This window comes from Tricharina praecox (assembly GCF_024521635.1).
Source record: "Tricharina praecox strain CBS 144465 chromosome Unknown BZA05scaffold_21, whole genome shotgun sequence".
Classification (NCBI taxonomy): Eukaryota; Fungi; Ascomycota; class Pezizomycetes; order Pezizales; family Pyronemataceae; genus Tricharina; species Tricharina praecox.
The window spans coordinates 664,296-680,834 of NW_026250423.1; the positions used below are offsets into that span (position 1 = coordinate 664,296).

The 16,539-nt window shown below is 54.8% G+C and overlaps 1 protein-coding gene across 1 annotated transcript; it reads left to right on the plus strand.

Annotated features, from left to right (window-relative positions):
- The first annotated feature begins 12,973 nt into the window (after positions 1-12,973).
- Positions 12,974-15,650, plus strand: BZA05DRAFT_437962 (uncharacterized protein). The gene is made up of 10 exons (XM_051486470.1): positions 12,974-13,359; positions 13,424-13,538; positions 13,574-13,605; positions 13,756-13,935; positions 14,282-14,407; positions 14,492-14,539; positions 15,012-15,103; positions 15,241-15,261; positions 15,299-15,393; positions 15,495-15,650. Exons 1-10 carry the CDS (start codon positions 13,306-13,308, stop codon positions 15,545-15,547), a joined length of 816 nt encoding a protein of 271 aa, XP_051337430.1. The 5' UTR covers positions 12,974-13,305; the 3' UTR covers positions 15,548-15,650.
- The last annotated feature ends 889 nt before the right edge of the window (positions 15,651-16,539 follow it).

Genomic DNA, 16,539 nt, shown 5'->3' on the forward strand with positions numbered 1-16,539 from the left:
GTAGAGTAGCAGGGAGCGAGCTACATACCTATCCAACGAAAGTCCAACACAACGGTACAATCCGGCAGCGGGCTGTGAGGAGCGGGGGAGAAAGAAGAGGACGCGAGATGTATGTACAGAGGCGGAGAAAAGGATGAGCAGGTCGACGTTTAACAGACGCGCAGAAGAGGGGGTTCCTCAATGATGGCGGTCGAAACTCGATTATTGAGGCGTCGGTTATTCATTGGACGGTTCGAGCTGTTGGTATGTATAGATGCTTGGAGGCAAATTGCCCCATCGCCCAACGGATGCCGCACATTGCGGTCCAGCCATCCAGATGTACTGGTCACGTCAGGGCGCGTAGAAGAGCCGGGGCAGGTGGTCGCTGATATTGATACGACGAACCTTGAAGCGAGAGGTCTTGGATGGGGCCCTGTATTCAGGCAAGTCTCGAAGGCCGCTCTCTGTCTGTGCTAAGCAGAAGGAGTGAGTTAACCTCTTCGAACTGATCGGTAACTACTCACTTGGCTAGTTTTTTGTGGTGATGGTGCTCCTGCAGAACCCCTGGATGTATGCACATGCAAGGTAGGAGGAGTGTGCAGCAGAGATCGCTGAGTGGTCGAGGACTCGAATCCCATCACAGCAGCGAAATATTTACCCTGCAAATAGCCATTGACCCCGAGTGGGGATGGGGGGGGGGGGGATGGAGAGGATGGGGGGGGGGGGGGGGGGGCTCATCACCACGGAGGGCTGAAGAAGAGTAGTGGGCGGTGATATGAAGGAAGTGGGCCCTACTGCAAGGGAACTGTTGGATTGGGCTGTTGCTGCGATGCGGCGGACAGAGGGAACAGGGGGGATGCCTCTTCAGAGCGTACCCCAGGTCATGTCCCCAAGCCGGGAATAGTGGCTGCAGTTGTGCAGTTGTGTGAGCAAAAGTGGTTGTGTTTTCCTGCTCCAAAGAGCCCTCCGTCCTCCTTCCTGCTGAAGTCTCAGCAGAGCATCTAGCTCAGACAGCCCCTGCCGGTCAAGGTAGGTGCTGCAGGCTCGGGCCGTTGCTAAATCGTTGATCTCGCGGTGGGCGCTTATGGTGTAGGTGCTCGACGGCACTATCGAGCACTAGTTAGAGTAGTAGGTGCTCTCGTTACTCCATGGTGCCAGGTACTCGCACGTAGGCGACCGGATCTCACCACCTTAGTTGATAGTTGATAGCTGCTGTGGAGCGGGCATCATGCAACAATATCATATCATCTCGATGGAAACAATCTGGTTGGTGGCCGAGATGATGATCGTGTTGGTGGTGGTGGTGGCGATGAGGCCGCTACCGCTGGTGAGGAAAAGAGATGCTCAAGGAGAAAACAGATGGGTGGAAGAGTCAACCTCACGGCCTTTCAACACACCACTCCGAGCCCAACCAACTCCCCTCCCCCGACCCCAACGTTAAACGTACTCTATTCTACATAGCATCGCTCGTGGGTCATCCACGGCCATCTCTCCTGCCTGCTTCCTCTTCCAAACCCCCCCTCCCCCAACGTCGACAACGGAGCAGAGAGTCTAAGGGATCCCCCGGCGAAAGCTTCTGCATTTCCGCTTCGCTCCGAGCTTCGTCGTGTTCTCCTGGCTTTGACTGGAGCGGTGACGACTGCGCCGTAGGGTGGTGGACTCAGCTCCATATATCCATGGCGATTCATCATTCGTCTCTGCAACCAACCGACGCTGCTGCTCCTGAGGCTTTCCAATCGGCGTTGTCGTCCCGTACGGCGTTTGGAATAGAGGGAAAAATGGTGCACGTTTCCTCCCGTCCGTGGAGTAAGATGTACCTGTTGCCAACGAGCAGCCAATGTCTTTATTCCATTATTGTTTTTTTAAATTCTAATTCTAAATTCTAATTCTAATTTTAATTTCGTCTCGTTCGCAGATTGCGGTACCCTCTTTATTTTTTTTCCTTGGGAGTTCTCGCCTAGCTGCTGCTACTGTGTGTGTTCTGGATAGCGGATGGGAATGCGGTGCAGCTCCGTCCTGGTGCCTCCAAAGTCACATGAAGCGGGTAGTGGTGGGGTAACGGTGATGTGGAGGGTGGAGGTGGTGGTGGTGTTCTGTCTCGTATGGATGTACGAACGAATGTACGAACGAACGTCGTACCGAGAATCTGCACGGCGACAACAAACATCACCAACATGGAGACCATGAGTACATAGAGTACATCCTACAGATGTGAGTACGAGCGTTTCCATCACCTACCTACAGTACCTATTCCCAGTATATTCTTGCCGGACGGACAGACGCCTGCTTGCTTGTTGCTGATAACACACTCGACAGAGGTAGGTATCATACCTAGCATACTCGTACTCACTCACTCACTTTCCTCCCATAGATAGATAGAGAGTTTATTCGCGTCAAACTGCCGAGCTGGACTGATCAGTGGACAATCGCCAACCCATGCCATCTTGGCCCCCATCGATCTTCGCATTCCCATTGGTGGTTGGAAATTTCGTCAACACCATCCGCTACCAACTAGTATCTCCTCCAAGGACTCTAGATATCTACAGGCCGGATGGTTTCGACGGTGGATCTGCTGCAAGCTCCGGCAATGAGGGGGTGGCGGAGGGGGAGGAAGGCGGTTGCAACTGTGCGCTAGATATCTAGACGCGGCGGCGGTGGTGGTGGCGGTGGTCTGTCGCCAGACGATTTTTCTTCTTCTCGCTGGCGCCGAGGACGAGCGATCGAGGTCTTCGTTCCGGCGGTGATGTGATGCTCCGGCACCGATGCGATGTCCTCCCCCCGTTCCCACGTTCCCCCGCGCGTCCGCCTCACTGCGAAGCACTCCCAAATGAGGGTCGCTATGCGATACTACCCATGTGCACAGCCACTCTGGAGTAGGTACACACCATGCGAAACACATGTCTAATGCCCCACCTCCCACATCGCCTGCGAAGCCAAAGCCGAAGCCGAAGCCGAAGCCTCATCTCGCTAGGGTATCTACTCTACATTTTAAACCATCGCCAACACAGCCTACCGGAGTTGAGAGACGTCGAGACCGAGACCATGTGCGGCGGTGGGGGCCCACCACGCCCACCACGCCCACCAAGTTCCAACACCTCAACTCTCAACCCCGCTTGATCTTCGCCATAAGAGAGCACGATATAGAGTAGATCCCATGGGCCGCTGTGACCATACGACATACTCAGGTTAATGCGTTAACTCCAGGCTGGCCAATCAGCGCGCTTCCCTCCTTCCCCCCTCCACCCCCTCTCCCTAACAACAACATCGGTTCTTTCGAGAATGTTTTGTGCCGACGAAATCTCCAACACAAAACACTTCTTCGCCTGAATCCTTGTCTGCCAGTTGGGTTGCGAATAGACAGCCACTTGTGTCTCCTTATCCGAGTCCTTTTTCTTCTTTCCAGCTCCCGGCCCGCTCTATGTAGATAGAGTAGATTGTGGAGCGGAATCGCAAGGCAGAGATTTCCACTGTCCAGTGGTAGGTAATGTGAGTGTGACAGAAGTCGTGTATTGTCACGTAATATTACAAAAATGGAAATATTAAGGAGGCATGAAAGGCATCGCCGGTGATGTGGCTGGTGTGGCTGAGCGGTCACATGATAACTAACCATGGGATTGGTGTAATACGAATTCGATCAAGCTGTTAACTACGAGTACTGGGACATCTGAATGGAAATGTAACCTACTGGTGCGCTTCAAGAACACAGAACAAAACCACCATCAGTTGACACAATCGTTTCCAGTGATGCCAATGACCCTGAGAGAGACAGACACCCAACTGAGGAAAAGCATCCATGAGATACCGTGTTCAAAATAAGGAAGACTCAGTCAGGCACAGTCGGCCTGAATATTTGACCACACCGCGAAAACAAACACACGGCGGACGCGAGTCCGGAAGTATAAAACCGACCTACCTACACTGCACGTCAGACGATCTCAAACGGTCCCGCAACAAAACCAAGTTTGAAGTTCTGACAACCTGTAAATGTGAGCCACTACCAGCTTACAGGCTTGGTCAGTGTTGTCTCCTTGTACTCAGAGTAGAGTCGAAAGACATTACTATCCTCAACGAGGACATCATGTCCGTCAACGTATGCATGGAGGGTAACCGTTTTTTCCGCGGGCGGAGGTCCACACAGTCAGACATGCTACATAAGCTTCCCCTCCAGCCGCAGTGCGGCACAGCCGATCATCCGCTGGACTGGAGGAGAGCAGCTTCGTGGCGTTGATCCGCTCTCCGTGTTATACCCGCTCCGGAGACCACCTTCGGAAAGTGCGATCGTCCTCCTTCCGCCATGTCCCATTCCTGCCTGCCGACAACCCTTCAACTTGGAGCCCAATCCTCCCAGGAACTAGTTAGCCAACCCCCCTCCTCCACCACCACCATCGCTAACCCCGCACACTCAACTTTCGGCTCTCCACTTTCAACTTTTGATCTCCGCCGACCTCTCCTTCCCGTCAAGTAGTTGCCGGACCATCTCCGCAGTATCATCTGCGTCTTCCGCGTCCGCTCGCGCTTCCTCCATCGTTCCATAGTACTAACTATACATGCATGATACCGTCCGACATACTCGCTCCAACTTATGTATGTACATACCATAGTCGCGTCTTCCTGTCTTCCCGTCTCCCCGTCAAGCGAGATGTCGACGCTGCTGCCAGTGCCAGGAAGACGCGTCCCTTCCGCAGACCGCGTTTGAGAACGGCAGATCGCCGGCAGGGATGCCGCACGTGTCGGGTCTCGGTCGGTCGCTCTTGGCGGCAGGGCCGGGCGGGGCCTGCAGCCCAAAAATCGATTTCCTGGCCGTGGTGCTACGCCGCAGGTTCTTACTGCGTACAGTCTGCTTCTAGAGCTAAGCAACTAACTAAGCCGGGCTCGTGAAAATGAAAATGCGACTCCTGGAGAAATGATGGAGAGGGGTGGGCTCAGACCGTGGGCGTGACGATGGAACTTCGGCATTACCCCCACAACCATTCCTGGGAGTCCAGGACAAGCACTACGGCTTTCATCTGGAGTACCTAGAACTATGGTACATTGCTATGTACATAAAGCCATGAAGCCAACCCGTAAGCTTCGACTCATACCCCCCGAAAGGTACGCTGCGGCTGCTCTCCGGTGAAGTTCTCCCACGAGAGGCACGGCTTTGATTCGGCGTGTTGTCCACTACCTTTCCCGTCCCGATCGGGAGAGCAGAGAGGGAGGGTACTAGTAGAGACAGTACAGCACCTCGAGAGCGGAGACGGCGGAATAAAGCCGCGGAATATTCATACCACACCACGATAACCCATTAGGTACAAGTACATACCACAATTGCATGCTGATTCCGATTCTCACTCATCGAACAACGGGACTTCTAGGGACCGCGCGTACATACATGCAAAGCACATATAAAAGGCAGCCTCCAAGTTTCACCACACCTGTATGGTAGTTTAATTCCCGCTTCTGATCTACTACCGGCAGAATACCTACAGTAGAGTACTTATTAGTAGGTACATAGAGTGCAGTGTAAACTGCCGCCACGCATCTAGGCCCCACTGCCTCAGGAAGGTACAATCTATACATAGTACTTAGAGTACCTATATGTGGTAGGCAGGACTTGACCTTCCTTCCTTCCATCCTTCCTTCCTCCTTCCATCCCTCCTTCCATCCTCAGCGCCAAAGAAAGACAGCGCCATGCGACCGCATCTCCACCGCCGCTGGAGCACCTTCTTTCCACCTCTTTGCAGTTTCCACCCAGCTGCACCTGCATGTCTATAATAGCAGAGTACCGCACCCGGCGGTGACCGGGTGACAAGGCTTGCTTCAAAGCTCGCACAGTGACTCGAAAGGCATGAGCCAAGTATTTCAAAGATGCTACAATAGTGCAACGGTGCATGCATTTTCCCGGACTACTGGTATTGCCGGAGAATCGGGCACAAGCCTCAGGCCTCAAGCCTCAAGGGCCAAGACACACTTCCCCCCCCCCCCCCCCCCCCCCCCCCGGTACCCCCGCGCCTCCCGAGCGCGCTGATAGTTACCGCGTACGGTATGCGGGCAGCAGCGGCTGCATTCCACAGTGCACATCTGCCCGCCGCCGCCGGTTCGCGGAGCTTTGTGGAGTTTCGCTGAGCTTACATACAGACTTACAGTGATGCGGATGCGCAGTCACGCGGGAATCGGGATGGGATGGGATGGGTGCTAACTACTAACTACTAGTAACCGAGTAAGAAGTAGGTAGTGAGATGTAGTAAGAAGTAGTAATCCAACTGCCGCTGACGGCGTGGTCGTGCCCTACTACGCTATAATTACCCCGCAGTCGACTTCGGAGTACATAAGATGTATGTAACGATAAGCAGCCGTTTCGGCGCGATTCTGCCTTCTTCCCCGCTTCCGCCTGCTGGTGAGGCTGGTGTGGCCGCTGTGTCTGCTGCTGTGGCTGATGTGCTGTGGCTGCTGCTGCTGTGTCTGCCCGTTTGATACCCGACGGCTTCGGGCCGCTGACTGCTGGCGGCAGATCATCCCCCCACCCCGCACCGTGCAATCGAGCGAAGCGAAGCGGCGTCGAGCAGCAGCCATAATACCGCAGGCTCACCGCAGGCTCACCGTCCCGCCCGTCCTGCCCACCTCTCACCGCACACCCCGCTCACGCTGAATGCAGAACGCAGAACGCATGCACGGGACGCGGCTGTTGTGCTCCTATGTGCTCCAGCGGCGGGGCTGTTTTTCCACTGCCCAGTGCCCAGTGTAAGATCGGAATCGGCAATCAGCTCGTGTGTACTCTACCACGTTCCAGCTCGATGGGTAGAGTATGGTATGTAGGGCAGGTAGGGAACGTTCTTGTGCTTCTCCACATCCACCTCGCTCTGTAGAACGGTTTTTTCGTTTTCGGAGGGATGCGGAGTGGAAGCGTGGGAGGGACGGATGGACAGACGGCAAAGAAACATCTCAGGCGGACGGAAAAACGAGCCCGCTCTATCCCGCTAGGTATCACAGTAGAGTAGAGCATAAACAGATACATCACATAACTCTAATTCCCCCGATCTCTAACATAATTGGTACTCTATCATAGACTCTAGAGTGTCTATACTTGTACACAAGGCGAACACACCGTTGCGCTGCGTTGCAACCAAAAAATGGAAACACACACACACACACCCATAGTTAATCTCCCCCGGGCTTCCGCCTCATTTATTTTAACCGACGCATGCCGGCCATCGATAATCGATATCGATCCCTTTTTTCCCCTCCCACGGTCCCACCCTCCCACTATCCCGCCCTCCCACCACCCACTACCCCCCACCCCTCTTATTCTTCTTCCGCATTCCTGAGCAGTTCCCGTCACCCCGCCCTAACCCGTCACGCTCCGAACAGTGTAAGGATTTTTATGAGGAGAAAGAAGGAAGGAGAGTTTGTATTGTTGGTTGGTTGGTTTGTTGGTTTGAGTTGGTCTCGTTGGTTGTTGGTGATGATGAGTGGGGTAATATCGGATAGCAGAATAATCAACTTCAGACGGATAAATCTAGCGAGGGAAAAATGTATCGGTCGGGAGAGTTGTATTCCGCGATGATTCGCCAGCCAGGGCGAGGGAGGGAGAGAAAGGCCAACCCCACGTCGAGGAGTTATGTAACCACTCTACACACATGCCATGCGCTGTGCCTTACAGACGGGCTGGGGACTGGGACGGCGAGGGAGTTGTGGTGGGTAAAACCTGCCTCGCAGGCGGGCATGCCGGGGTAGACGAGACGGACATTTATTGGATGTGTTATTGTCAAACGGGCTGAAAGGGCTGGAGGGATTAACCGTTAGAAACCGTGCGACGAGCGAAGTCGAGGGGATTGACATGAGGGTTTATGGCGGCAAGGATAGGTGACTAAAGGTCTTGGGGGAGGAGGCTCACCAATCAAACACGTCTCCGAGGGAGAAGTTGTAGGATCCTTAGTATTTCATCTCGAATGCCGGTGCGTCTTCTCAGCCACCCCCACTACGTACACACATAACAGCAACACGACGTTCATTCGTCCGTTCCATCACGCGGCCCTGCGGGAGTCGTGGTGATGGTTGTGGTGGTGCAGCTGCGAGAAGGCTTGAGAGAGCAAGGAGTTGGAGCGCTGGACGGTGCGTGCCGGTGGGAGTAGTATATGGCCGCGGCCGCCGGACGAGGCGGTGGATGAGGCGCTGGTGATCGATGAGCCGCCGCAGATGACAAAGTCGTCGTCATCCTCGTCTTCTTCGTCGTCGTCAAATACTGAGTCGGGGCGCGGGCGACGGCGGAGACTCTCGAGGAACTCGACGCTCGGGATCGAATGCTTCGGGGCCGAGGACGGAGGCGCTAGGAGCGGTGTGCGGCTGTCTAGTGTTGGTCGGTTGGGCCAGGATGGGTAGGCGCAGGAGTATCCGCCTCCTGTACTCGAGCGCGGCGACGAGATGCCGAAGGCGGTCGTCTTGAGGTCGGACATGATGGGTGTCATAATCTGCGACATGGTGATGGCGGTGATGGGGTTGATGGTGTTGACAGTGGTGATAGTTGTAATAGTTGTAATGGTGGTGGTGGTGGCGGCGGGTCCGAACTCTGAGATGTGCAAACAGTATGGCTGTGGTTGATTTCTATCGTTGCGGGCATCCTAACGAGGGGATAGCCTACTCGGCGACGGGGTGTGTTTTTATATATGATCTGGATGCATTTGGAGAGCCCCCCTCCTCCAGCTCGTGCCTTGCCCCTCTCTCGCTCCCTCGCTCCGATATATGACTCTATGATGGTCGTGGAGGACGACAAGTGGCGGGCGGGGGACCCAGCCGGGGCCTTCCGAGTAAGCGGCCGGATGATGCGAAACTGTGCCATTGGCGCAGTAATCGTCTCGGGCAGATGGGGCTCGCAGCTGCTGCCTCCCCCCCTCCCAATCTTGATTTTGCTCGTCGCCGTTGTCACCCGTGCTCGGAAGTCTGGCTGGCAGACAGGCAGACAGGCAGGCAAGCACGGAGTAGGCTCTGGCAGTTGAACACGCAGCGGGAGAATTTTTTTATTTTTTCCTCTTTCCGTGTAATGCAAGACGTCATCCGTTACCGCTCGTCGGTCAGTCTGCGTGCCAGAAGACCCTCTCAGGCTCTCACGTTCCCTGTGCCTGTGATACTAGCATAGCATAGACAGCCGAGTTGGGGAATCCAACCCAACCCAGCGTAACCCCCCTTCGCCCCGCCTTCGCGAGCACATAGCGGTGCGAAACTACTACTACTCTAGGTAGTAGCCACGTGTGTTCCGAAGGCGAAGGCGAAGGAAAGCTCGCGAAGAAAAAACAACCAAAACTCTGCTGCGTTGGCAGGCGCGAGCTGAGCTGGACCCAGCCGAAGCCATATACCCACCTCAGGTAGGCAACCCCGTGCACTTTCGCAACGGCGACAGCGGAAAATCGAATTGTTCGAGACGCCTTTTCCCCTCACTGCCTCTCCCTTTCTGCGCGGAGCGGGGGCGCGCGCGGCGGTAGATTTTCGCTGGTTCTTTCCTAGAGTACTCTATGTGCTCTTGGAAGTTGGGGGCAGCAGACTGGACTCGAGCCTCGAGAGAGGGGCTTCGGGAGTTGTGAATTGGGCGACGCTAGTTGCACTTATCATAACGACAAGGGATTCAACTGGAACAACCGCCCCGGCGAAATGATTATCATACATGCATACTCCGCTCTACTCTATGGTCGGCGGCTCTGAGCAAAATAATCACCGCTCCCGGCGAGCAACACGTTTTGCAGCCACAAAGAGCATCGGATTCACGATGGTTGCCAAAAGTATCCTTCCTGATCCTCTCGTCCTCTCGTATGCAAACCCCAAGAAGGAGAGAGAGAGGGGGGGGGGAACACGAGCTGAAGGCGCAGCTCCTGACAGTGACGAGCGGTCAGTCGGGCGATTTGTAAGACCGCCGACGAAACGAAGACTCATCGCCGGATCCGCCGATACCTTACCGTACCGTCTGTACCGATACCGTACTCCAGCCTCGCCCACTTTCCAAGCAGCCACGCCACGCCACAGTACAGCACGCCACAGTACAGCACAGCACGGCACGCCACAGTACAGCGCAGCAGAGCACAGCCGAGCCGAGCCTTCCGCCGGACATGTGGCGGGTTCCTGTGGCGAGTACGTGGCTGGTTGCTAATTACATAGAGTGGCAGTTCCGTGATTCCGTCGGCGACTCGGCGACTCGGCGATGTGCCTTGTCTTGTCTTGCCTTGCCTTGCCTTGCCTTTGCAATTCTGGCTGCTGCTCGCACGCTCGCTCGGATTTCCATCCGCTTCTTCGCCCCCGAAGCACTCTAGGTACTCTAGGTGGAGTGTGTAGAGCATGTAAACCGTAGATCAGCAAACCGGCAAATCAGCAAACACCAGTACACCCTGTGAAGGCAGGCAGCCAGCCAGAGAGCCAGCCAGCCAGTCAGCCAGCTATTTTCCTTTCCTTTCCGTTCCTTTCCTTTCTTTTGATTTCCCTTCCGTTCTTTTTCCGGCGATTGGCGGGCATGCAAGACGATTGGAATTCCAATTGGAGTCTGCACTGGAGTCTGCACTGGAGTCTGCAGACGATCTATTGGGCGGCCGTTATTTCTCCATATCATATGTACTCTGGTTGCCGGAATGTATCATATGTACGATATGGTTACGGCTGGGCTGGCCTGGAATATGGGCTGGCGAAATGTCCGTCCGTCGGACGGTCGCCGGTCGTCGGTCGGTACACAGGTCGGTACTCACACACATGACTAGGTCGGTCGGCCTACCATGCCCCGGTTCCACGAGTAGGAGAGAGCCTTCCTTTTCCCACCAACTTCGCCGATTCTCCTCGGTAGTTTTGTACCAGTACACAACTCCACCACCTCCACCAACGCCACGAAAGCAGAAAGCAGAAAAAATAAAGAGAGAGGGATTATCTGACGAAGCACAATGCAGCACGACAAACCTCAAACCTCAAACCTCAAACTTCACAGCGATCCAATAACTAGAATACTATTGTTAGAGTAGTTATTGATCATCCAGCGACGACAACGACGACGTCAATGTCACGGACTCACGGTCATGAGAATGGAATAGCTTGTGCCTCTAAGTAGCACGTGATCCACCCTCCACCCTCCACCACCCACTTCAACTACATACTATCCGTCGCGCGCGCGCACGCACGCACGCGTCGGCCGGTCCTCGGTATCCGGTAGTGACATTCTGCGAAGCGGTGGTGGTCATTCCGAGTTTACGGTTCGTGCGAGTGGCGATCGGGTATGGTAATTATGGAGGGGGGTGGGATTCGCTTCTGACATTCCCACCTGGCAGGCTAGCGCCCGCCATTACGATTTTACGATCGCAAGTTGCAACCCAACAAACAGTTCACGAAGCAGGTTTTTTTGTCTTCACATGCTAAGTTGGGTGCGACTCGAGGGAAGGAAAAATCCGTCGGAATAGTCGTCCGTATGGCTGGCTGGCTGGCTGGCTGACGATGGCGATAGTACTATAGATACTGCTGTATATTACAGACTTCACTATGGAGCTATGAAGCTATGAAAAGCAACGGAAGGAAAACCGAGAGGGAAGGGAAGGTGACAGAGAAGTGAACAAGTATTGACGTAACCACCCAGTCTGCAATCCCACCCAACTCAACTCGCATCCACCGCAACGCAAACACTCTATCGGATATCCAGTTTTTACCATAGAGTAGAGTAGGTGGGTGGGCTGCGATCACCGGCTGGCTGGCTCGCTGGATAGATGGCTGGCTCACAACGTGGTTGGCGTCCTCGTCGTCGTTGTCGTCGTCGGATCTGAGATGGATCTCTCGTCATCTACTCTACTCTATCCGGCCGTGGCGATGGGGGTGGTAGATTCCGCCTTTCGCCTTTCGGGTGGACGGGTGGACGGGACTGTTGGTCGCCCACCCACCCGCCCGCGGAGGAGACACACATAGAGACACACAGAGAGAGAGAGAGAGAGAGAGAGAGAGAGAGAGAGAGAGAGAGAGAGAGAGCTCACTGACGTAGTCGTAGTCAGACCCGAGCGAGTGAGTGCTCCACTCTCGATCCTCCGTCTTTCCCGGCGCGCCCGGATATCCGTCATGATGTTTTCCATGTTCATTTCATTCCCGTTCGGTCCGTTGCTGCCACCCGCCCTTCCCAAACCAGATCCATTATCCGCGAGACATCTAGTTAGAGACATCTAGCTACATACATACATAGAAAGAGAGAGCTACCGTACCGGCAACCCGGCGAAATCCTCGATTGCTGCCGGGATTGCCATAACTGGGCCGGCGATTGATTACCTTACCTGCTCGCTCGCTCGCTCGGCGTTTGCTGCTGCTGCTGCTGCTGCTGCATCGGCGGGGATGCGGGATTTCGGCGAGCGAGCGTGGACTCTACTCGCTCAAGAGTCCACAGGCCAGTGGACGAGACGGTAGACGGGCTTGGGAGGGGGGAGGGGGGGTTCTTCCGTTCCGATCATCATGCATGCGCAGATGGCATGCGTGGGATGGATGGATGGATACGGATGGATATGGGATATGTATGGGCGGCGGGTGCTGGAAGAATCTACCGGCAGTCCTCCTCCTCCTCCTCCTCCATGCGCTGTGGGGAACAGCGAAGGGTGGTGGGGCATTGTGATTGTGATTGTGATTGTGATTGTGATTGTGATTGTGATTGTGATTGTGATTGTGATTGTGAATGTGAATTTGTGATATGCAGCCTCGAGTACATACTGATCAAGTAGTTACCGGTACTCTACATAAGGAAGTATGTAAGAAGTGAGAAGTACTTGCCTACCGCGCTGTGCTGCACTCTACATAGACTCTGGAATACGGTATGTAGTACTCTACTATGTAGAGTAGGTGCGCCTAAATCCAGAACCGATAAAGCATGCCCAACCCGCAGCCCATCCCGCGCCTCCATCCCGCGCCTCCATCCCGCGCCTCCATTCCGCAGGCCGCTGTCCCCGGCCCGCACATGGGCCCGCACATGGACACGGACATTGCAAGGGCAAGGAATGGACCAGGACATGGGCATGGACAAGGAACTCTGGGGCCGATATCGATAAGTCCTTAGTTGGCCATGGCATGAGCTGAAGTCCCATCCCATCGCGCCGGGGGAGGTGGACGTCATCGAAGACATGGGGCAGGATCTGAGTATTGCATGTATGGTACTTGCAAACTCCGGTTCTGGGTGGCTCCAAGCGACGGCACCGCGAAGGCTCCACAAGGTAACTACTCCACTGCTCCAGTCCGTTTGTTTTTTTTCCTGCTTGCTGGCCTGCTTGCTGGCCTCGTCGCGCGCAAAGCAGGTCAGGGCTGAACACTGCGGTGCGGGTGTAATCCGGTTATCGTCGCGGTGTGGCCGATTGACACTGCCACATGGCCACATGGTTACTGAGGGGGGGAATCGCAAATTCTTCCGAAGCGCTACAGGTGGGTCCGTGGTCGGTGGTCAGTGGTTGTGCTATCATGTTGGCTTCATGCTTCGCATTCGCAGCGCCGCAGAGCAGCAGAGCAGCCCATGCCATGCCATGGCGAGGACCAGGAAATTGGGCGGCGATACGATGCGATGCGATGCGAGGTGAGGCGATCCGGTGTGGTGCGGAATGTGTGTAAGAAGTGTGCACCCTCTCTCAAGCTTTTGCAGTGTGCACGGTGGAGAGCGCACGGGAGTTGCTGGTTGGTTGCTGGTGAGGTGCCGGTTGGACTGGTCGGTTCCTTGCCTTCCTTCCTCCTCCTCCTGCTCCTCTCTCGAGCTCGAGCTCGAGCTCTCGCGCGCTCACTGCTCTGTGCGCGGTGTGCGGTGTGCGGTGTGCGATGCATCTTCAGGCTTCAGGCTTCAGCGAAGCAAAGCACATGCGCCAGAAGCAAGAAGCAGAAGCAAGAAGCAGAAGCAAGAAGCAGAAGCAAGAAGCAGAAGCAAGAAGCAAGAAGCAACCGCCCGATCGAGTACAGCAACGCAGCAAGCAGCAACCAAGCGATGCGAGTGAGAAGGCACCGGTAGATTACGTGCGTGCGTGTAGTCAATAACCGTGCACGCTCGTCAGTAGCCCTGTCTCTGCTCTTGCTCTTGCTCTTTGCTCTTGAAAGCTGAGTATTTGCCGCCGAAGCATCGAGCGGCGAGCAAACGAACCCGAGACTCGAGTCGCTCACAGGCCCCGCATATTGACATATGATATGCACAGAGAAAAGTTTGAATGCACCCATCATAGGTATGCAGTAACTCACGGATACCACCGTCCATACCACCGTACAACTTGTGCTTCTGCTGCTGCTGCTGCTGCTGTGTGCTTTTCGTTTCTTTCCTTCTCTTTTCTTTCCTTCTCTTTTGCTTGTCTTCTCCACGACCCTGCAGCGCAGCGGCGCAGCTACGGTACACGGAGCCTGTGCTTGGGAACTGCCGCCGCAGAGGGGAGGGCACGACTGGCCGTTGTCAAAGACAAAAGACACAAAAGAGGGCGTAGGCGCTGCCGGCGGGTACGTACGTGCAGCTGGACGGAGTCTCATGATGTGCTGGAGTGGGGACACCGGTCCAGCTCTACGGGTACTATGATGGATACTGCAGGCAGACTGTGCGAGCCTCTGCGAGACTCTGCGAGGGAGCGAGGGCATGGTGCGGTATTGGAATACATACTGGAGGACTGGGGTACCGGTGAAGCAACGATGATTCCCCATGTACCCAAGTACCCAAGTACCCAAGTACCCACCTACCAATGCGAACCCGAAACCCATCGCAAACAAAAGTGCACTCTCACAAGCTGATGACAGAAAGAGGTCACGCCGTCACACATACACAACCAACAGACATCTACCGCCGACCGGTATCTACATTCTATCTATGTGTCGTAATGTTTGGTAGCGAGACGGCCCCCTCCCCCCCATCTCTCCCCTCCCTCCCCTCCATTCCTCACCCGGGCACCGACCCGACTTACTTTTTCCTTCTTTTTTTCTCATTCCTGTTCTTTCCTGTCCTGTTCTGTTCTACCTATTCTGCTCTGTTCACCGGTGGGACCGGAAGTGCCTGCTGCTTTTGTTTTCGCTAGCGTCATGTCGACGCGTGAGCGGCGAAGACCGACGACCAAAAGACCGAGGTTACTTTTCTGGGCAACTCGCTGTTCTGTGAGCACTCGCTGCAAGCACAAGACAGCTGCATCATCATCGTCTGGGATTCTGTGCTGTATGCAATTCTGTTTCTCTGTGTGCGTTTCTGTTTCTCTGTGTGCGTTTCTGTTTCTCTGTGTGCGTTTCTGTTTCTGTTTCCTCAGACTGCAAGCACGGCCGATGGTTAACCACCACCACCACCACCACCACTAGATACTACAAACAACAGAAGAGGTATGCATACATACCTCCTATACTCCGTAGGTAGTAGGTTATGCATCATCCGCATCGGCATTAACAGCGCATCAGCGCATCAGCGGTACGGTATCGTGAGATTGCCGCCGCCGAGGAAAAATAGGCATCAATGTAAGTATGATATACTTTAGCTTTAGAGCAGCTTTCGCGATCAGTCGCTACATACCGTTTTCCCCCTCCCCACCCTTCTCATGTACTCTGTGTATGTAGAGTACGCGTACCCCGCCCCGAAGAACAATCCAGATTCCACAGCCCGCCGGTCTAGGTACTGCTGCTGGTGCTGGTGCTGCAGCTTTCTCGTGGCCCGTTAAACTACTTCTACGAGCAACTAGCTCCAGGGCCTGCCTGCACGATGGAAGGAAGGATGGTTTGGATGGATGGATGGATGAACCCGGACCCGAGCTCTAGATAACTTCTAAGCGCCCGCTGTGCAGAAACTGTCCTGCTAGTCCACGACTGCACGACTCCACGACTCCACGTCGCGTCGGGATTTACTGTACTCTACTGGAGATATGTATTCGATGCATACGCTCTGCGGGTCTGCAAGTCTGCAAGTCTTGCTCTCCTCAGTGCATAAACTCACTTATGCACGCATTCGCGTCGTCGTTGTCGTCGTTGTCGTCGTGTCGTCGAAGGCGCCTGCTGGTCCATCAAACGGAGTGGTTTCCTGCGCAGGAGTCGAGTGCGCCGTGTGCACTGTGCACTGTGCAGAGTATCGGAAAGAATCTTCCGCCCCCATTGCGAGGGACGGACTCGCAAAATCATTTCATTTTCTTTCCACGACACGGACTGGCACAGTGGCAGGGCGCTTCATCGACCCTCGCCATTCGTTCATTCTTCCTTTTGCACTTTGCCTGCCAAGCGAGGGAACGAGGACGAATGCGAGGCTCGCTAATCTGCGTTCTGCGGTCGGTCTGCGTTCTCGCGAGTCGCCACCCCTCGCGTGCCTGTCGGCTCTAACTCTACTAACTAGCTCTAATAACTAGTAGAGTACCTAGGATGGATATGGATATGGGGGGAGATGGGGGTGGGGGTGAGGGTGAGAGAAGATGGGGCGAATTCAAGTCGAAGTGGACGGGACGGGACAAGGCGGAACGCGATATGATATGATATGAGATGTTAGATAGATCCAACATGTTGAGCTCTGTTGGTTTCTCCTCTGGATACATACCTGGTCTACGGAGCTGTTGGAACTCTACTTAACGGAGCTGTTGGTATTTACTATACTATTCTACAGAGCTGGGGGTAGGGGGAGGG

Bases quoted from the DNA above. Each gene is read 5' to 3' on its own strand.
- BZA05DRAFT_437962 (XM_051486470.1), top strand. From the start codon at position 13,306: ATGGCCACATGGTTACTGAGGGGGGGAATCGCAAATTCTTCCGAAGCG. The intron at 14,408-14,491 runs GTACGTGCAGCT...TGGATACTGCAG, and splicing joins TAGGCGCTGCCGGCGGGTAC to GCAGACTGTGCGAGCCTCTG. The intron at 15,262-15,298 runs GTATGCATACAT...CGTAGGTAGTAG, and splicing joins TACTACAAACAACAGAAGAG to GTTATGCATCATCCGCATCG.